This window comes from Balaenoptera physalus, assembly GCF_965194825.1.
Source record: "Balaenoptera physalus genome assembly, chromosome: 6".
NCBI lineage: Eukaryota > Metazoa > Chordata > Mammalia > Artiodactyla > Balaenopteridae > Balaenoptera > Balaenoptera physalus.
The window spans coordinates 120190983-120213573 of NC_138885.1; the positions used below are offsets into that span (position 1 = coordinate 120190983).

The following is a 22591-nucleotide window of genomic DNA, read 5'->3' on the forward strand; positions in this document are numbered from 1 at the left end:
AGCCTTAAAAGAGGAATTTCTAGGAAAGCAAATAAGGCAGTCTCTGAAAGTGGGGGGTCAGAGAAGTAGGGATAGAGAGGAAAAAGGAAGTGTCAGAAAGAAAAAATTGCTAAAAATAGTGAGAAATGTAACAGAGATTGAAACTGGATGGAGAAAACACTGGGGAGCTTATCCTTTTGAACCCTGGCCCTTGGTCAAACCAAGAGTCATAAGGTAGAAGACCAGGTGACCAACTTAACCCAGTGGAACAATCTAAACTGACTTGGATTGAGTCTTGGCTCTGCTGCTTACTTGCTATGTAACCTTGGGAAACTCAGGGACCCCAGCTTCCTCATCTGTAAAATAGGGGTAGTAATATAAAAATATTGTCCTAATTCACAAAGACCACAACCAGAAGACAATGTAAATGTAAGCACTTTGCCAACTATAAATACCACACAGATATAAATCATTACTTTTATTAATTCTATTCCAGCTAACTGTGCACCTTTATGCTCCAAACTGGCCAATAAACTGCAGTCTCTCTAAGAGCAAAGTCAGGAGAGGTCAGAAGGGAGAGCCTGAGCTTCCCCTGAACTTGTTTAAAAGCCTCCTAAAGGCTTCCCTTGCTGCAGGATGACAGGGAGGCCAGCTTGCTGAAATAGTCCCCAAAAGCCACACTCACAGCTGCAAAAGGCTTAGATAAGCAGGAGGAGAAAGGACTCATCAGTATTATTTCCCTGAAAGCTGATCTCCGGCAACCTAAGGTTTTGCAGGAACAAACATCACAGATGCTGGGCAACTTAGTTCTGTTCCACACTCTGATGCCTTCACCCTCTTTTATACTTTCCTTTACACACATGACTTTCATGATCAATAATAATACACATAAAAGGCCTGGATCCAATCTCTACACAGGGCATGATAACACCCTCTCCCCCAGTAGTGCCACCAAGAATCACAATTCTGAAAGTATTTCAACTTTGAACAATACATGAAAAGATTCTGCTGAAATTAGTCACCAGTTTTATAGAAAGCTCCTGTGCCTTTATGTGGTACACTGTTTACACTGTTTATACTCCACACCTTAAAAGCATGGGGTAGACAAGCATCTATCACTTACGGCACATGAGAAAGGTAGTGATGAAATTAAAGTCCTTTACCTCCTCTGTACTAACCAGACACGTCACTAGTATCTTCCAACTCTGCTTCACTTGTTCAATGTTTTACCTTAATATATCACAGTTTATATTGTTAAACGTGTGTCATAAAACATAAACAATGTACAGCACAACCATGTCAGCAATTCAGGAGGAATTTCCAACGCTGCAGTCTCTGTGGTCACAGGACAGGAAGATGTTTTTTATTTGGTGCACCAAACACGTGCTGAGCCAGAGACTCCAAACAAATTGGGGAGGGGGAGACAGACAGGAAAGAAAAGGGGAAGAGAGTGGGGAAATTACACTCCACATGGGGAACCAGCTTCCCTGAACTGTGATCCAAGAACTTATTTTAAAATGGAATCATTGTGAATTTCCATAACCCTCTTCCTATGGCTTTATCCTTCTGCAGGGACAAAGAGAAGTGATATGCCCCCAGGTCCAGCCGCTCAGAGTCTCTAAGAGCTTTTGTTATTCTTTCATAGAAAAGAGTTCTCTCTTCACTGCCCCCCCCACCTTTCCCATAGGCAAAGGACTCCCCCTCCGTAAGTTTTAGTTCCATCTTCTGTGAACTTTGGAGAAGCCAAGCTAGCTGAGCTAGTGGACCTTCTCTGCAGGAGCCTAAGATTCCTCACCTATTAAACTATACCCAGAACTGATATTGTTTTCAAGTACTCCCTACTTCTAGAAAAAGGGAAACAGATGTTACCGTAATTAAGAGTGTCACCCATTTAATACTCCAAAAAAGTCCATCCTCACTCTAAGTGCCAGTGCTCCCAGGAGAAGCCCTGAACAGAACGTGTCAGTCTGTCACTCTCCAAGACCCTCCTGCCTCAATGCTCTCATCCAAATAAAATCAATGCTTTAGACAGGGAGGTGTCTAGGCTTGGAAAATGGTACAGGAGCTGGAAACGAGTATCTTCAAAAGCAAACTATTCTTAAGGAGAAATTCACAGCTAAGTAAATCTCCAAGAAAATAATAAAGGGCACAATGGGACAAGCGATTATTATCCAGCAGTTAGAAGTGACATGTCCAAAGACGCTTGATGAGGGGGTCTCTTGACCCTCTACCCATAGCTTCACCTGTGAGACCCTGGCGATCCCCTCTCAGACTAAATTCAGGCTGCCCAAATTCAACGGAATGCAGCAAAATGCAGTCCCACTTAGGATTTCTCGTTGAATACTGCTTGTTTCAGTGATCTCCTGCTCTCTCCTAGACAAACTGGGAGACTGACCTCTCAGAGCAGCCCCTGAGCAGATCACGTGCCAGGGCAGATTCCCACTTAGAATGCCTTGGCTTGACCAAGCAAGCAAAATGTCTTTCTTGGGGGCTTCAAGACAGAAGGGCACTTTAATATCAAAGATGACAGCTCCGCAAATGCTCCAAAGGCCTATTCAGGCCTTTGAGCAATGTTTATTCAGGCCTAAGAAATACAAAATGAAGCCAGGGTACCCAGAAATGCTCTGATGTAGCCCAACAGTAAGGTCAAGACGGGGACTCTTACACACGGCCTGGATAAGGCTGGGAGCAAAGTGAAAGCACAAAGAAGGGACCCACAGACCTGGAGAACATCTCCATACACAAGTGCACATCTATTTCCTGTCTGAGGCTCAGACACTGCAGAAGTTTTTGACTGTGTAAGAACTATGTCTGTTACCCAGAAACAACTAAATTTCAAGCACATTAGGAAGCATCCTTCTCTGGTAATCTCTGAAGCCCCTAGAGAAGTAAATAAGGAAACACTGCTACCGGTACCAGGGAGTGCTGCCGCCTCACCAGCCCTGGGAAATGTCTGAACAGAGTCTTATTCAAGCCAAGGGAAAGCGCTGTTAAAATACACAAAACTCCTTTGACTAATGTGAGAGGGGGAAAGAGCGTCTATAATTAACAGAAACTGTCACAGGCATTGGGGGCTCCGACATGTTCAACGCAAACCGCTTGAAAAGACCTGGTCTTCTAGAAGAAGGCTGGGATTTGTGAGTGAGGAATCCAAGAGGCTGGGGATAGCTTTTCCAAAAGAATCCCACCATATTAAAAAAAGAAGAAGAAAAAGAAGAAGAAAGAAGAAGAAAGAGGAGAAGAAAAAAAGGCGGGGGTGGGGTGGGGGAGAAAGGAAAAACCCAAACCTCAGCTGAATATTTTTCCACCACTGGAACTAAAAAGCAGAACAGAAGGAGAAAAGTCTGAATGCAACCAGTTTTCAATCAGGGCCTAATTAGAAAGAAAAGTGGCAGTGCTATTATTACAGATCTGGGGAGGAAGAAATGCAGTCAATGACTTTCGCTTGGGCTGAGCCATCCACTTGAAAGCTGTGATGATTAGAGGGACAATTTATGGTGAGAGATGCTGGAGGGGAAGGGAGCAACAGAGGAAGAAGGCCTAGGGGCTGACTGCTCGTGCCAATCAAGAGCCAAAGCACATAGTTAGAAGCATTTATTGATCACTCGCAATTTGCAAAGCATCACATGAAAGGCTGTACGGAGGAATAAAGATCGTAACAGATGTAGCTCTGACCTGAAGAGGCTTATAAACACTATCCCTGCAATAAGCACCCACCTCTTAACTCTCAGCCACTATATACACATGCACAAGTCTTCAGAGAAAATTTAACCTCGACTTCTTTTACAAAGTCCACTCTGACCACTCATGTGGCCTGACTCTGCATTGCTCCCAGCTCCCTCCTCATCTCCACACACAAGACACAGAGACCTCACGAGAAAAAACAGGCCATCATGGAATATAATTCCTGAATGAAGCTACCTGGATTCGCCTCAGCCCTCAAAAGAAGCCAGTCAAGGTCTACACCCTGGCTCAGGCAGGCTGAGACATCAAGATGGGGAACCTGAGAAGAGCTGGAAGAGTATTTTCTGCTTTCTTTATGATCCTGAAGGATTCAGGTCCATTTTCTAGGTAAAAGTCACAATGCATGAGAACAAGCAGAAAGGAACTAGGGATGGGCACCCTCATATACACATGGCTATAGGAAGGAAGGGGTCAGCTAGTTCCATTCCATATTTGCAATAGAACAAAGCAGTTTGACTGGTAGAAGCGTGAAGTACTTTCTTCCCTTGCTCTGGGGTACCCTCTCCTTTGTTGATTTAGTTCAGGCAACTTGGAGGAGGGACAGGAAGGGCTAGGGCAAACATGTCACAGCCTGCAGTGAATAGGGCCAACAGAAAGGAGAGGCAAAGAACAGAGCTGAGAGGAGAGGAAAAGAGGAGAGGCCTCTCTTCCCATCCCACAACCTGGGCTCCATCCAACACAAAGTTAATTCCTAACCTCGGCTCACCACCCTGCCCACTGCTTGCATGATTTATCCCCCTATCTGCCTGCGTCGCCTTTACAAGCCTCCTAGCCCTGCACACCATTATAAAAGCTGTCTGTGCTGCTGGCTCGACCTGGCCTGGCCCAGGCTCTTGCCACAGTAACCCTTCCCCACGCCTACATTTTACAAGCCTTCCACCATCATGGAAATCTGAAATCCCACGAAAGAACAGTAAACATCGCAGGGAAAAGAAAATACCTAGCCAGGCCACTCTGGACAGCAGAGTCACAAATGGACTGATGTCTATAAGCCACAGATGAAGCCCTCTAGGCAATAACAATGAGCTGGCTTCTTGCTTGAGCTCAGCTGGATAATAACAAAGAGATGTACACCCAGATGTGCCAATCCTTCATGGGGCACAGCCAAGCATCCCGGTGCCCTGGGAATTCCCAGGCTCAAAGAATCAGCCAGAATGTCAGGGAAACTCACAAGTAAACACAGGTGTCAGGTTTAGAGAACCACGTGGAAATGTGAAATTTTAAATAACATAAAGAGACTAAACATTATTCAGACCACAAACTAAGTCAGAATCAGCTCTATCACCTTCTTATGGGCTCCTTAGGGAGGCAGCATGGCGTAGTGGAAAGAGCATGGGCTTTGGATTTAGCTGACTCACTTTGAAAGCTGGCTTCATCACTTATTAGCTATGTGACTTTGGGAAACTTACATTCTCTGAATCTCAGTTTCACTCTCCATACCATGGGAAATACCAACTCATAAAAAGGTGGTGAAGAGCAACAAGATTTATAGCCAGAGGATCTAGCACTCAAGAGGTACCCCAAAACGGTAGCTATTATGATTATTGGGGATGTTAGACATCCTAAAACGGGGCGGGGGGGGGGGTTCTATTGCTTCCTCACGCAAATTTTAGCCTGCTGAACAGGTTTCCCCTTTATTCTAAGAAAACTTTCCCTTTCTAAACCAGATTCCACTGTTTCATCTCCTGGCCAGAGAATGAGCCAAAAGGGAGGCCCCAGGGGGAGTATTCTTTCCTACCCACTGTCTTGAGTACCCTTGTCACTTCATCACTTTGAACTCATATGACCCAGTTCTGCTTCTGACCCTCCTCACTAGGCCCCCGTTGGCTCCTCCGGCCTCAGTTCATAAAGGCTCTTCTTCTTTCTCTTCATATGCCTCAAGAGAACCTCCCACTGGGTTCCATTCTCTTCAAGAAGCGCCTGACTGCCCTATTACAGCAGAGTCTAAGCCAGAAGTCAGGGTTCATACCTTCCCCAGCTGAGTGGAGAAATGGACACTAAAGAATTCTCCGTGAGTCTCTGGAGTTCCAAAACGCTCTGCCAATGAGGCTGAGTGCTCCCCAGAGCTCTGTTATTCACTTGGGGGTAGGCAGTGGGGACACGGAGGGGGAGGGACGGGGGAGAGCAGGGAGAGAAGAGAGCCTTGATTCAGGGGCCAGACTGAGTCCGTGCCACAGGCCAGGCTCCGCTGAGGTTTCTCGGGTGAAACACGCCTCTGTGATGGCTGTGCCTGTGAAGCGGATGGAAATGCCCATAAAGCCGTATCAAACCCTGCGCAGAGAAGGACAGGGATATATATAGAACCAGGAACCAAAGGGGCCACAGGGGATTCAGGCGGACAGCTCCGCCCAGCCCTTAAACCCGCCCCGGGAAAGGGGGGAGGCCCAAGGAACAAGCTCAAGGAATGAAGGTTGGAGACGGCCCGGCGGGTTTGCGAAGGGAGTGGGGAAAGCAGGGGTGTCGGGGACAATGGTAGAAGAGGGCTAACGACTGGGCTGTGGGAGTCAGTCAGGGCTGGGGAGCCGTGCCTGCTCCAACACCTGGAGGCCAAAGAGCCGGCCTCTGGGTTTTGGCAGATCCTGAGGTGACTTCTAACACTCGCTTTGGTGTCCTACAGTCTGGACAGTGTCCTGCTGCCTTCTCAGAACCAAAGAGCCTCTCATGAAACAGCTTTCCCTGTCCTCCTCTGCCCTCCTGACCAGCACCTCCGGTTTAAATTCATCCAGGGGCCAGTGTTCTCCATTCCCCACTCCCTTAACCCCACTCTCAGCCTCCCAGAGAAACTGGGGTGGGGACAGGTCGAAAAAAGAGATCTACCCATGAGGAAAGTGTCCCAAAACAAGAAAGGTATCCCAAGATGGGCATCTGTTGAAAGATAGAAAGAAATTCACAGAATGAGGCGAGAGCCTCAGAACCCACGGCATCTGGTAGAATCAGGCCCTGAAGGAGACAGTCTTGCCAGGCACAGAAGGTGAGCTGGCCCTTCTTCCACTCTTGGATTTGCTGGGATCCCCCTCTCCTCACCAAACCTCTGGTCAAAGCAGGACATTGGAGGTACAGTCCCTGGGTGAGGCGGAGCGAGCAGACACGGAGCCCGCAAGGATTTCCTACCTGAGCAACAGCCGGGGCAGCCAGTCCCCCCTCCCTGTCCCCAAGAGAACCCTTCCCTCTCTCCACGTCGTGTCTTCCCCAAGCCAGCGTGAGAAGTAGGACAATGTTTTGGCGCCACCTGCTGTCTTTTCCTGACAGCTGAGTACACTAGATCCTAAAACTGGATGGACCTCAAATTCTTTGTTTCATCACAAGCCCTAAAGGAACGGAATCCAAACAATGGACAAGTCCAGAGCTCCACGCTTCTCCCATTCCTTTGGACTGATGTCTTAGGAATCCCAACTAGCCAGAACCTTCTTAGTGGGTTCTGGGTTCCAGTCTTAACAGCCATTAGTCTGTGAGGTTCCTTCTCCAAGAGACCTGCTGATTTGAGAACTGTGAACACTCAACAAGCCCTTTCTCTAGTTAATAAATTCCATATATTTTAAAAATATTTCTGTATCACACTGTCTGGTTTTCTTGGTTTTAAGTAGAAATTCTAATTTTGCACCGAGATGACATGATCCTTTGTCATCAAACAGTAAAATGAAAGCAGTGTCACCAACGAGCAATGACTTAGATATTTCACACTGCTCTACCATTCCTGTGGTCCTCACTATGGTCTGGGCAAACATTCTAATAAGCAATATGCTCATTGAGCGGTCAGTTCATCTCACAAATATAAACATTTGTTCATCCATTTAACAAATATTTCTGTAGCACCTACTATGAACGAGGCACAAGCTGGAGGTACAGTGGTGAATAAGACACACAAGCACCCAGCTCTCATGAAGCCTCCATTTTAGCATCATTATCTGATTCTTTAAGGTAATCTAGCAATTTCTCACCCATCTTAAAGAATATCTAGGTGAACATCAAAGATCAAGAAAAAATGTAAACAGACTTTGTAAAGAGACAGAATGAAGAAATATAAGAGGAAGGATATAGAGTGGGACAATGAATGTGTATAGAAAAAGAACTGTTAATATTATTCCTTCCTCATATTCCTCATGAAGAAATGTTTTTTTCCTAAAACCCATTCCTGGACCTAACTCTAGGAACTGCATGCCAGCTTCCAAGGTCAGCTTCCTCAGACCTCAAGAAGGATTTAGTAGGTCTTTAGTAGAAAGTATGGAGGGATGCCTGGGATTGACAGCTTAAATTATATGCAAGTATTTCCCCAAATGTCACCATAGGAAATATGTGGGGCTCCATAAAAAGCATTGTCATCTGGTAGAAGAGGGAGAAACTTCTGCTAGGCTGTAGTACAAACCAGCAAATCGAGGGGAATAGAGAGTTAACCATAGAATCTTAGGGCCAGCCATGCCCTCTCCTATTGCTTTCCAATTGTTTCCAAGCAGGGACGACACCTGTCGTTAGGGAAACAGTCTTAAAGAATTCTAGGGGGGTAGTTTCCAAAGCTTGCCTGGTAACATTACAGTCAGGTAAAAAATTCTTCTCTCCACCTCAACTATATCCTTATTGCTATAATTCAAGTTCATCCTTTCTTATAATATCGTGTATGAAATGTAGAAAAGCATATCCTGCAGATGATAAATTTTCATGTTTAAAAGAATGAGCTACCACTCAATCTACTCTCTCAATTAATTAATCCCATTTTGCTTGGATACTTTTTAAAAAATTCCGTTTCCATCCCTTTTATTATTGTCCTGATCTTCCTATGGGCACTAAGGCCCCGTGCATCTTTCAAACATGACACCAAAATCCTAAGTGGCCAACTAGTGCTAACTACAATGGAAGGGTGGCCTCAGGCTCTCCTACTCTTCTTTTAATTATGCAATCTGGAATTATGTTCATCTTTTTAAATAATCAAACTATGCCAAAAACTATATCACAGTTGGGAGCTCTTACTAGTTAAATCTTTCAGAAAAAAAAGGGGAAATTTTCCCACCTAAGAAGTAGAAGAATACTTTCTAGGAAAGAAGTTTTATTAAATAAGATACTGGAATAGCTGAAGCATCTGACAAAAGGTGTAGCAGGCAAGGTTGGTAAGCAGGGCACCCGGGGGAGGTGGCATTTAGAGGGGCTTTACACCTTGTTGAGGGTTACTAAAGGAATCGCAGGAAACCCTACTTTTCTTTCCTTTCAAGAGCTCCCTGGAAATCCTTCACTAATTTCCTCACAGAGAACGACTTCCTCATTTGTCTTCGCTCAGCGCTTTGTGTATGTCTCCAGAACAGCACTCTCACTTTGGACAATAGATATATGTATACCTAACTGTCTCCCCTTCTCTTCCACGTGCTTCTTGGGGCAGGAATCATGTCGGTTATCGCTGTATCCCTAGCCCTCACTAAGTACTTACCAATGCTAGTTTCCTACCCCACAGAGTACCTCATACAAGGACCTAAACCCAGCGGTACTCAGTACACACTGGACAAGGACGATGGCGTGAACGACAGCCATCCAGCACAACTCCGCTAAGTTGTCAGACCAGTTCAGGATACTGGCATGAAAATTCCTTTTTCTCTTGGCCCAGACATTTACTCTTAAGGTTTGCCTTCTCCTCAAGAGACTCCAGGAAATAGGGCTAGTTTTAAGTTCTAGAAACTCTAATCATTCCTGTTTTCTCCAAGCTAAGGGCCTGAAGGAAGGCTGCAGATACCTCATGAATATTGATGAGCCTCTGCGGTCACATGAATATTAACAACACCCTGTGGCTTTCGGGAACAGCAGCCCAGCTAGAAGGTCTAATATTAACCTTGGCTAGTCCCAAAAGGTGGGAAGAGCATATGCCCATACGACTCCGTGGCGAGTAAAGAGCGAATGGCAGAGTCTAGTTGGGGGTTGGCCCCTATGCAAACGCTGGGCACAAGGGCAGTTAAGAAAGGACTAAACATTGTGCCCACGTCCCTGGCACTGAGGACTCTGTTAGCTGCTACCCAGAGAGAAATCCCCAATTCTCAAGCTCTACAGAAGTAAGGATGCAGAAACTAAGTCCTACTCAATTCAGAGAAGAACTGGTAGGGACACCCTGACCTAGATCAAGAGCTACAGTAGAGGGGTAAGGAAGGTTCAAAGTCAGATCTCATTGGACAAAAACCAGAATCAAATAATAAGGCTCAATTAGGCAACAAAATACACAGTTAGCAGGTCACACATTAACAGTAATGAAAGACCTACAGGCTGTGGAATTTCCAGCCCTACACCTTCCATGAAACAAGCGGACACAGAGACCAATGACTCGGGTTTAAGAGAAAAGATGTCCTAACATTGAAGGAGCAAGAGATAAGAGGGATCGGGTTCCTTAAGCACCTACAGATTCTGAACCCAGGAGACACCAGTAAGAATGATGACTGTTACGAAAAATACATAAATAAAGGAAAAGTACCATGAATCGAATCGACCAAAGAAACCCAGGCACCACTGGCCCTGGGTCTAAGCTTAAAACCTACTTCTATGGCACATGACAATACTATTAAAAGGAAAGGCAGGTTAAGTGCCCCATTCGAGGATTGGAATTAATGCTAATAATAGGATTCCTGCTGTACTCGCACACCAAAACAGACTTTGCTTAAAACTAGAAAATACCTCTTTACTCCTCTTGCCTGATCCTACCCAAAGGCCTTGACCCCCCAGCTCTGTCTGCACATCTGACCCCGCCCCCTTTGCACACACTCCAGAGGAACAGAGAGGCCTGTGGGCCTAACCCCAGCTGAGGTGGTGGAGGCCACACCTAGGAAGAGGGTGGGGACGGCTCACGGAGCTGTGTTCTGTCACACAATTACCATATTATGTAGCTCTAATAAAAAGAAACACTTGAAGCTTTACTAATGCCATATAATAAAGTATTTATAGAATCTGGGGGGTGGGGTGGGCGGGGAGGGGGAAAGGAATCAGAATTGTTCGCAAGAGCCCTGGCAACAGCACCCCCAGTATTCATCACGCAGCTCAACTTCAAAGGGTCAGCCTGGGCCACCTGGCTGGCTCTCACTAGCCCCGATCAAGGTGGCTCCACTCCCTCTCCAGAACAGTCTGTCTCTGACTTCTTCCTGGTTAACAAAGAAAGAGATGAGAAATTGAAAGGACTGGGAAGGAAGAAGAAGGAATGTCCGCAGAACTGTGTGGAGGCCTGAAAAGGCTGGGGACCAGAGTACAGGGGACGGCAGTTGAAAGAATGAATGGAATGTGAACTCTAAAAGGTTCTATTCTGAGGCTAACCTTCTGCGTCTCACCATCCAACATACCTGACAGTTTCAAAATTTGTCAAAACAGGGTTCTCTGTCACTGCACCCTCCCCTCTGCAGCCCCTCTCACACTCCCCGTGCCGACCCTACACTCCACTTGCAGGCACCGAGAGCGCGGTGCGCTTCACACGTATGACAACCACAGTGTGGCCCACCCCCACCCCCCCACGCACTGTCCCTACGGCCACAGCGCCTCACACACTGCACGCTCACCACCACCACAGCACACTCTCCCCCACGAGCTCTCTCACTGGCGGCCTGGATCTCCCGGGCACCTTCCCAACTTAAGACACATCCTAGATAAAAACACTTTCTGAGTCTACAACCCTCTTTAACATTTCAAAATTTCCTATTACCCAGAAACTCTCCCCAAAGAGAGAGCAGTGAGGGCTGTGGCATTATTACAGAGGAGACTATAAACAGAGCAAATATAGAGCTGCTTTATTACAAGGCAGTGTGGGGTTGGTGGCTGGCTGATTACAGGGGCACTCCCCAGAGCTCTCTGCAGTCCCAGACCTCAATAAAGGCCAGACTAGAGTCGCTTTCAACTGAGGGGCAACTGGATCCGGGGGGCCCCTAGAATCTCTTCAGATTCCAGGCCAGGATATGAACCTGCCTTGGTTGAAGATAAGAAGGAAAGCAAACACAATCTAAGAACACCCATGCTTGGCAAAGATCCACCAGACCATCTTCTCAAAGGCAAACACAGTTAGTAATGGTTTGGGTTTCTTGAAATCAACAGATATCAAACTTCAGATTAAAAAAAAAAACAACTATTAAAAATCAAGAGCAAATTGATAGATTTGGAGTCTACACACATCAGGGATGGTGTAGAGTGAGGAGACAGAATGGATTCGAAGACAGAAAGAGAAGCAGCGCAGCTTGAGTGACTAAACCAGCCCATATTACGCATAAAATCATAGAAGGAAAGAGTGGGAAATCCACAAGTCTTCTCCTCTCGGCTCTGGGCACACGGCGTCCCTTCCTGGGTGACTCACAGTGGGATCACCTTCACCCCTGCTTCATGTGGTAAGGGCCTCTTTATAAGGAGACACACCGCGAGCCTTCTCCTCCATCGCTGCAAGCCAGGGGGATTGCGTCACTGACCTCCACACACACTCACTCCCTCCTCTTTCCAGCCGGCCACCACACAAGGGATCTTGTCTTGTGGTCCCCGCGATCCTTTCATCTAGGCTCCAAACCCACTGTCACCTTGGCCCTGAATCACTCCCCAGGAGACACTGGGAAAACATTGCTGGACAAAGAGCGTCTGGGTCCTATATGGCTAGAATTTACTGATCCCTGCTGGTGAGAGAACCCGGGCCACGCTCTTCCCTGCCCAAAGGCCAGGGCGCAGGAATAATTTTGAACCTAGCCTTGTGGCCAGCTCTGCCTACAGACTAGGTTTCCGCTGATTTGGGTGATACCAATTCCCTCCAGCTCCCAATAGCTGAAGAATAAACAGGGCTGAGAGGCAACCTTAATGGTTCTAGCTCTGCCTTACTTGTTCAGTGGCTGAGAAATTGTTAGAGCTGGAAGAGGGCTAGCAAGTATCCCACCCAGTTCTGTTCTCATCCCACTTGGCTATCCTGTTCCCAGGGCGGCCCCAAGGGAAACATTTTGGCAGCTGAAAATGTCAGTGTTTCTCAGATCCTTCTCCAAGATAGAGGATTCCCCTCCAACTGCATCTCAGCTCATTTCTATGTCCCATGGTCCTAACATTTTTCCTTGACCTTCTGTGTGATAATACTCCAGTTTGGTGCTTGGCCGTTCTTTCTATAATTTCAGACCTGTGTTTCAATGGGCAGAGTTAAGAAGAGTTACAGGAATGCTTTTTACTCTCTGAGTATCCTCCCTTCTCAAATGTATTTCATTAGAACAAGAGTCTCTGAGAGAGTGTGAGATAGTGGGAAAAGGCTCTGTACTAGAAAGTCAAAAGATGAGGCTCTGGCTTCAACTGCAATTACTTGTGGGACAAGGTCACTTAATTCTCTTAGCCAATCCATCATATCTCCTTATCCTGAAGTGGCACTAGTGGAGTGAAAAATATTTTTATGTAAATTTGTTCTTTCTTTTTAGCCTTTTTACAAATCTGAGTAGGTGATCAATATATTATGTTGAATTCTCCTCAATGAAACCTGCTCATTTCACCAGATAGTTATGAGAATCAAATTAAATAACAACGGCAAAAATTCTCTGCAGAATACATAGCACCACAAAATTTGCTGGGTACTTACAATGGATGAGACAAGTTAAACAAGACCAATAATATCCCTGCTCTCAGGGGCTTCCCTGGTGGCGCAGTGGTTAAGAATCCGCCTGCCAATGCAGGGGACACGGGTTCGAGCCCTGGTCCGGGAAGATCCCACATGCCGTGGAGCAACTAAGCCTCTGTGCCACGACTACTGAGCCTGCGCTCTAGAGCTCGTGTGCCACAACTACTGAGCCCGCGTGCCACAACTAGTGAAGCCTGCGCGCCTAGAGCCCGTGCTCCGCAACAAGAGAAGCCACTGCAATGAGAAGCCTGCGCACCACAACGAAGAGTAGCCCCCGCTCGCTGCAACCAGAGAAAGCCCACGCGCAGCAACAAAGACCCAACACAGCCAAAAATAAAAATAAAAAATAAATAAACTTATAAAAAAAAAGAAAATATCCCTGCTCTCGGGGAACTTACCATGTAGTGGAAGGAGCCAGAAAAACCAGTAAGTACAATGCAGTGTTGATAGGGCCTATGATAGAACAAATAAAGTAGCACATAAGAAGGGCAACTAGGGAATTCCCTGGTGGTCCAGTGGTTAGGACTCTGCGCTTCCACTGCTGGGGGCCCGGGTTTGATCCCTGGTAGGGGAACCAAGATCCTGCAAGCCATGCAGTGTGGCCTTAAAGAAAAAAAAAGAAGGGCAACTATCCTGAACTCAGAGGGCCAGGGAAAATTCCCTGGAGGAAGTGACATCTTCACTGAAATCCAAACAATAACAGGAGTCATCCAGGTGAGAAGGTTTTGCTGATGGTTGGCAGGAGGTTTCCAGAGGGAAGAGCACGTGCCCAGGACTAGAGATAAGAGAATAATGGGCTCTAGGAACTGACAGCCGTTCACTGCGACTGAAGTGAAGATCCGGGATGGGTTTGGGGGTGTAGATTTGGAAGTGTAGATTTTGGGGTGAGTGTGGCCTAGCAAAAGAGTGGGAGAGGTAAGTAGACGCCAGATCATAAAGGGCCATAATGGTTTTACTAAGGAGTTTGGACTTTATCCTAAGGTCAATAGGGAGCCACCGATCAGTTTTCAGCAGGAACACGTGACTAGATTTACTTTAATCAGGAGCTTCCATCTGGTTTCTTGTCCTTTCTTGAGTATCACCCCCCACTCTCCAATGAGGGCTGTCGGGTAACCCAGGCAATAGTCCACATTTCTAACCCAAGGGCCATTTCTTATCTCTTACTTGAATTCCACCAACTCTGCCAATATTTACTTTTCTCCTCATTCCTGGATCTTTCAACCTGTAGAAACAATTTGGTGGCCTCCTAACAGAAGGCTAAGATAATGCTGCCCAAACACATGATCGATCTGTATAAGAAAGACCTCATAACTGGATGATAATGACAGACTAGCAAATGAACTGTATGAAAAACATCCCCTCCTTTTCTTTCTTTACCTCATTAAGTCACCTAGAGCCACAGTTTAAGGCTTAGAATCAATACCCTAAGGGAAAATCATCATGGTCATTAACTTTATCTCTTGGCCTCACCATTTAACCTTAGAATTGCAGAACCTTGGCACTGGGAAAGAAACCTTTAATCCTCTAGTCCAGCCTTCCACCTGAGTGTCAGAGTTCTTTGGCATGACTTGGCAATTGAGATCAGATTATTTCTTACTGCCTGAAATTTCCTTAAGAGTTTATTTTTAGATTCATCCCCCATTGAACAGGTTTAGGGTGGGACCTCTATGTCCAGTAGGGAATGGCTCAAACTCACTACATCTTAAGGTTCTAGAAGAATGCTATTCAAAGTGTTATCAACAAACTGGTCCTGGTCCATGGACTCCTTGTTACCAGCCCACACATAAGGTAAGTACAGAAATCAAGTGTAAGCATTCGAAAACTTTTATAGCAACCTGATATTGCCATGACATCCAAACACATGTTCAGAGGACTCATCTCAATGAACAGGGTACAAAACGGTTTGAGTATCACTGGACTTGTCACATGTGGCACCTGCTGCATATGAGTTATGCACAGTAGGACCATGTGTCAGATTACTTTGAAAAGCACTGTTCTAGAAGGTTCCATGGGAAGAGGAGAGGTCTTGGGGTAGGAGAGCTAGCTCTCCTCTCCCCCCCACCCCTTCTGAGTACAAGAGAGCGAATCTGCTGCCGAGGATGAGAACAGGAAGCTGCTCCCACTAAGCCACTGGCTGTGTGGGGTGAAGAGGAGGGCAGGAGTTGGTGGCCAGGTTATCAGGCAATAACAAACTCAGCATCCAAGCACGCGACTTCCAGCAATGCAAGGAGTTTCCTTTGTTTTGGGAAAACAAGAGCTGCAAGAAGCCTCTCCTTGACACGTTCTTGCCTGGCTTCGGGAGGAGCCCAACCACTCCTGACACACAAACAGGACAGTCCTGGCCAGTGAGAGACAAGCCAGTACCCTGACCACAACCCCTGTTTGCTTTTCCTTTTCCACCACTTCCTCAGTTGGAGGGCCACTGTGGGGCCATAGGGAGCTGCCAGCCTAGGTCACCACTCAAGAACTTCACCCCCAATGACCCAGTACCTACTCCATATGACTCTTCCGATGCCCTTTCTATAGCCTACTTTCTCTCCCCAATATGGTACTTTTGACCAAGGGCATCCTTGCCTAGAGCTGTAGGTAAAGCTAAGCCTCAGAGCACCACTCTGACAAAGGTCATGGTATGCTCTAGCAACCTGTGCTATTTTAACTCTAAAACCAAGAAAATCAGCACCTATACAAGTGCCCAAGAAGAACAATATTTGAGCTTTCAACAAAATGTTCTGAACAAGTATTTTTAAGTTATCTGAATAGTCACTTAATTCTATTAGGTTCTCAGCTTCAAGAACCCAGTTATCTCCAAGACTAACATATATAAAACAATGCACCTCTTCATGATGCAGAATGTTGTCAAAACTAAACTTCTAGTAGCTAGCTAGGGAGTGAGGACCCAAGACCCAAACATCTAACACCACCTGGGAATCTAGCTCTTGGGGTATAAACAGAGTAAGAGTGTCAACCTCTCAGACTCACAGGAGAGCACCTTCTAAGACCAAAGACTTCAGAATATTTTCTCCAAGAGCACTGAGAAGTAGGGTTGGCAAGTCCTATTTATGACTTCACTATGATCAATCAAGAGCCTTGGGGACCAGGAAACCTTCCTCCCTTTCTGATTAATCAAGGGAGCTTACTCTTTACCCTGCTGGCTCAAGAGTCCAAGTTTCTATGAAGACTCATTTGTCCAGTAAGAGGAGGGGTGTGGCGGCGGGACTCCCCCCACTCCAGGCCTCCTTCATGCCAAAGAAGGAGGAAACAGAATAAGCAAAATAAAATTCATAAAGCGAAGCAGTAATTATGGTGTGGTCAACAAGAGGCTGTCCTCAGGCCCATCATTATGTGGCTAAATTTAACGCCCTGCGCGGCCAGGGGAGCCGTGCGCCCCGGGCACCGTGTGTCCACACAGACGCCAGCTTCGCCACCTTCACCCGCTCGACAGCCGCCAGGGCTGCCAGAAAGCAGGTCACAATTTTTTTTATAGTCTGTTTACCAAGATGCTGTTTTTACTGCGAGGTTTCTCTCATTTTATCTCTTTTTCCCTTTTCCCCAAACAGACTGGCCTGTATTTTCTGTCCTGGTTTTTTTTTTTTTTTTCTTTCTCCCTCTCTCAGTACTATTTTCAGAACTCTAATTTTATATGGTATGTCCCTTTTTTTTTTTTTTTTTTTTTTGGTAAATATTTGCCATGACTAAGCCAGGCACATCCAGTTTAAAAGGCTCCGTCCCACAAAACATCAGGTCTTTAATGATATGCATCTCATTAGCCTTCCCCATGAAAGGGGGTATAGAAAAAAAAACAACTTACAGACTCTCTCACTTTTTATATCTAGAGAGACCTATATTTATATATGAGGACAAGTTGGAAACTGACATTCTGAGCCTCGATATGAGGTTAGTACAATGGCCATTTGATTCAAGAGAGAGGAGCTATTGGTCTCTGTGTCAGTTGATTGCTAGTTGATCCAGGCGGTTCTGACCAGATCAGTACAGCCAGAAACAATGCTCGAACTTCTGAGATATCAGGGCTCACTAGATCAGGGGAACAAAACTCCGGGAAGTTCTCTGACACTAAATTTTCTAAAATGGAACAAAGAGAGTCAAAGGGGCACCGATATTTCCCTCTTCCACCAGTGGATGAAGTCAAAGAAAAGAAAGCTATGAGTTAAGAGAGCGCTGAGAGAGACCCCCTTCCAGTTAGAACTTCATACCTCCCTTCACCAAAGGGCTTCTCCTGCTGGGCAAAGCCCCAAAATTGATGGGAGGACTTCTTACTGTACATGTTAGGTTTGATGAAAGGGGCCGCGTGTACATTTACTGCACTGAACAAAAGGCACAGCATCCAATACCCACTCTCCGAGGACTGATCTGTGATGCGTTTAAAATCACCTTGATCCTCCAAGAGGGAGTCAGATGAGCTCCTACTATTGACAGTTTTCAATAAGAAATGCTGGGGGAGGGAAATAGATACATGGATTGAGAGATCCTGAGTGGCTGCCGAAGCAGCATCTCAAGGGGAGTCTCTACTTTATTGGCATCACCAAAGGTCCAGAGTCTTTAACTTGGTTTTCATTGGTTAGTTTAGGGATAATCAGACTCTAGAGGATTAACTGATGCTAACTAAAATCATAAGAGACCAATTTAGAAATTAAAGTACCAATTTATGAGTTTACAAGGTGAGGGCTATACTATTCCAGTGACTGATATATCTTCAGCTGATTTTTCCTGGGACGCTGAATAAACACTGAGAGTGCTACTTGCTAAACACAGAAAAAAGGCAAACACGGCAAATGACTTTATGTGATAGTTCATATACGCTGCGGAAAAAACTAGCCATTCATCCTCATTCTACTCTAGCATTGCTTTGGCACTGTGCTAGACAAATTAATCAATTGTTACTCCTTGGCTTTTCTTTTCCTAAATTCTATACAACTCTGCTCCTCTGTTAGTACATCTCCTCAGACCTCATGAATTAACTATATAACAGTTTTTCTCGAATTGCTTGTAAGAGCCAAGAGGTGTGCAAGACGAAGAGTTGGAAGAAAGGGATATGGGGTAAGAAATGAGGCGGTACTTGGGGCAGAGTTCTCTAGCCATGGACCACTTCCTTATCTCAAAATGAAGTTACGAGATAGTTACGAGTCTCCCTACTGCTCATAGATGGGTCTCAGTCTTGCCTCCTGCCCACAGAAAGTTCCAGGTGTAGCTGTGTAACATGTGGCAAGGCAATGGGACATGATGGAAGAACACTGGGCTGGAAGTTCAGAGCCCTGGGTCCTGGTGCCAAATTCTGGGTCCTGGTGCCAAAATCTACCACTGTTTTTCTACATAAGAGTTCTTTCACCTTTGTAGGCCCTAATTTCCTCATAAGTAGAACAAAGAGGCTTGATATATCCTTAGATTGATAAAGTCCCTTCCAGCTCTTAAAATTCTATGGCTCTAATCTTCTGAACAAGATATCTGAGATGCCATAATTTCCTTCTTAAGGTACTAGCCTAGGCCCTTGAGATCTATAACCTCATCTCATAAGCAATATATTTACAAACAGTTGGGTGGATTACTTCTGTAGGTAGCTAATCTCATCCACTTCATATTAATTCTTATTTATCTCAGTATCAGAGGTGACCCCAAATTGGGGGGGATATTCTGCTTGAGACTTGCATCTCCTTAGGTACCCACTAAATTCAGCAGTTTCACTCTGCTCTTCCCCGGCTGCCAGGTACTGCAGAAAACTAAATGCTAAGATGTTCATTGACTATTCCTTCTTTACACCGAGCAGTATCATCATCCTTGTCTCAAAGCTCCTCTTCATTCCTAGCTTCACTCACACCAAGTTGGAAGGAGTTCTTTGGAATAAAGATTCGAAGAAGACAATGTACAGCATCAGAACTTAGGCTTAGGCTTCAAGGGTAAGAGTAACAGATGCCAAAGAGCTTTTGAAGGATTCCCTCAAACCACCACACTTAGGGAGAGCCTCTCAGATTGTATAAATGAATAAAATCCCTAGATGTGTCTTTCCTTCAGCAGCTATTCACCGTACAAAATCCCTCTAAACTTGTAGCTCAAGATTCACCTCTTCCAGAAGTACCTTACCCAAACTAGCCTGGTATGAACCCCAGATCCCATCCAAATGAATCTATTTCTTCCTCCTCTCAGACAACATGTATTTTATGTATTTAGAATATTCTTTGCATATGTGTAAACATGGTCTAATCTCTCTCTTCAAAAGTCCATCTTTCAAGGGCAGAAACCATGTTTTAACTTCTCAGTATGACTCCACGATGTTTAATATTTCACTGGTACTTAATAAGTACTGTCCACACAGAGTTTAAATTTCCAAATAAAAAAACAAATAGACCAAAGATCTCCCACACAGAATGAAAAAAATGCTTCCTGAGACTCCGGGGCAATTTCCCCTTTGACAATTCCCTTATGGGAGATAACAAGGATGCCCACGAATCCTGCTGTCTTGTTCCCTAAACACTGGACAGCTGAGCTGCCAACCTACAGCACTCAGACTCCCTCTCATGTTTCACTGTGGCTCATTATCCAAAACAGGTTTCACCCACAAGCGAAGGCCATCATAAGAGACCACTTCAGGTATAAGGCTATATAAAGTCAATAGATCAGGCAAAGCTTAAAGGTAAGTCGTTGGATACTTTTGTTTTCTCTCTTCCTTTCTATAACCAGAGACATTTACCAATGTGAGAAACTTCTCCAATGCCAAGACCTTTGAGCTACAAGCACTCATTATTGTGTACCTCCTACTACAGTGCACTGCAGTAGGTTCAGAAGAGGAAACAAAATGAGCAAGACAGTTTTGCCATGATGGAATTTATCACCTAACAGGGGCGATAAGTACAGAAATTCTTATATACAAGGCCAAAGTGATAAGAGACACAGGAAAGATACAAAGCGTAGTGGGATCTCAGAAGAGGGAAAGAATATAGCTTATACCTTGACTTCTGTCCGTTTCACTATTTCTAGCATAACAGAAACGTCATGGAACCATCTGATTCTCTTTTTAAGTAAGGAGAATTAAATGCCCTTGGAAAGAACTGCAAAATTCCTGGATGAAAAGGCTACATCCCCTGGGGAAAGAAGAGGGAAATAGGCAGAAATCAAGTCATCTATCTTCACAATATCGCCTGTGCCTTCATGCCACCCACAAATCCCAGAGGAAGGCCTATCCCCTCGCTTTGCTCCACTCCGTAGGTCCTTGCTTTCACACTGTCATTTTCCCTTCACCACCGTAAGTTTCTCCTTCTCCAGTGGCTTCTTTGTTTTCAAACACATATGTGTCTTCTCTTCTTTAAAGGGGAGTTTTGCTGGGCCACTTCTAGCTCTCCTAGCTAGCTCTCATTTCCTTTTCATTGTGAAACTTCCCAATGAGAGTTCTACACTTATTGCCTCCATTGCCTTATCAATCGACCCTTCTTTAGCTGCCTACAATCTGCTGATATTGCCCAAGATTCCGAACTGCCTGATGATCTTTCCTCGGGCAGTCAGTCTAGTCTCTATCCAGCACGTGGCACGTGGATGACCCTCCCTGGTGATGGGAAGAGCATGGGATTTGAATAGAGACAAATTCTGTGACCTGAAGTAACCCGAAGCAAATTACCTAGCCCTTGAGCCACTGCTTCTTTATCTTTACGATGAGGATAATATCACCAACCTCATAGGTTTGTTGTAAGGATTAAAAGCTATAACTTAACTGAAGCACCTACTGCTGTATCTAACACACGCGCAGTATGTACTTGATAACTGCTAGTTCCCCTTTCTTAGCTAATTTACTCCTCTATCCAGATTCTCTTCCTATCTCACGTTTCCTTTACTGGTTCCTACTACCTTCCAATTATGATTGTTCCCCAAATCTCAATCATTGGACTTCTGTTCTTTTCTCCATGCTGTTCCCAGCAAAAGATGCTTCCATTCTCATGCCTTCAAATGCTGCTCCTTTGTAGAACATTCCCAATTCTATTTCTAGAGGTCCTTTTTCAACCTAAGCTTCAATCCTATTTTTTTAACTCTTTCCTGAACATTCCCACTTGTATGTCCTATAATCAATTTAAATCCAACATGTATTGAAAAAGATTTTCATCTTATGTTTTTAAATTAACTCTAATTATATATAAGGCATTGTTGTTTTTTTTAATAAGCTAAGGCATCGTTAAGTGGTCATACTGGAATGAATGAGCTTTTATGAAACCCTTCCTCTACTAGGGGATGACAAGGGAGACTCAACTGTGTGAATTGTGGCAAAATGTTCCAGAGGTATGTGAAGCTTATAGGTTAGACCTAAAAGGACTCGATATTTGCCAGAAATAAGGTATCAGTTATCACTGCCTCACTACTCAATTCTCAACTAAGTGTATTTCTCAGACCAGAGATTGAAACCAAATGAGAGACTAACAGTGGATTCAGTGAAGCTAAACAGAAAAAAAGAAAAATAGTTTTCATTTTAGAAGAGTTGGTAACTTCCTTTGAATGAAATAAGGTGCACAGCCCCTGCGGCAGTGTCTGTTAAACTTTGTTAGCCAATCTGGGTCTAGATGTATCTAGACATGCAGGATTTAGTTTTCCACAGGCCCCTACAAACTCTGTTGTCTTTTATCCAGCCGGATACATGTTTCTGTTATATACCTACCCCCTGTAGTCATCTGAGTTTGTAATACCTGGTTTTGAGTGTTTTAGGATAAGAGAATTTAAATGTGATAAAGCCCTTTACTACTGGGATTCTCAGAATCAGAAAGCCCAAGTTTTGGAAGTGAGTAATTTTAACACATTCGCATTTTCTATATTGATTTCCTTTTTGTTTTCCCACAGATTTTTGGTGGGTTTTTTCCCCTCAGATTTTTAATAAATTTTCTTTTGAAAGTATAAGCCCTTATAGAGCTTTGTAAAAGGAAAATAAAGAAAGAAGCCTTTTTATACATTCTTGGGGCAAAAAGAGAGAAGTGGTGACCCCTGGTAGCAGGGCTCAGTGGTGACTACAGGAATCCCAGTGAGAAAACCCCAAAGAGAAGGCAAAATTCAGAAGAAATATGGTTGAGAAACATGTGCAGCCATCCCTTCCTCCCTGGAGATTTTCATTCCAGACCTCAAATACTGGTGGACTTGTGTTTTAAATAAGGAAAACCATTCCTTTATATGCCCAAGATTAGATTTAATTGAGCCCCACCCATGATTTTTCCAGTCTGTCAATGGCACCACTATTCTTCAGATCACATAGGCAAAGCACTGACAGCCTAATCTTCCTAAAAGATCACTTTCATATGTCACTTCTCCAGTCAAAAC

General features: G+C 44.9%; 1 protein-coding gene across 6 annotated transcripts in view; it reads right to left on the bottom strand.

The window, feature by feature from the left end:
• NHEJ1 (non-homologous end joining factor 1) overlaps positions 1–22591 on the bottom strand; it is a 75945-nt gene that overhangs the window by 32559 nt on the left and 20795 nt on the right. The window contains exons 6-8 of one of the 6 annotated variants that reach the window (XM_082466639.1): positions 14459–14516; positions 13924–14069; positions 10598–10819 (exon numbers count right to left, since the gene is read on the bottom strand). The exons of 4 other annotated variants lie outside the window; for them this stretch is intronic. In XM_082466639.1, the coding sequence (XP_082322765.1) occupies positions 10775–10819; positions 13924–14069; positions 14459–14516 (249 nt within the window). In that variant the 3' untranslated portion in view covers positions 10598–10774. Of the gene's footprint in view, positions 1–10597; positions 10820–13692; positions 13748–13923; positions 14070–14458; positions 14517–22591 lie in introns of those variants that run through there. One more of the 6 variants, XM_082466640.1, reaches the window with a different exon arrangement.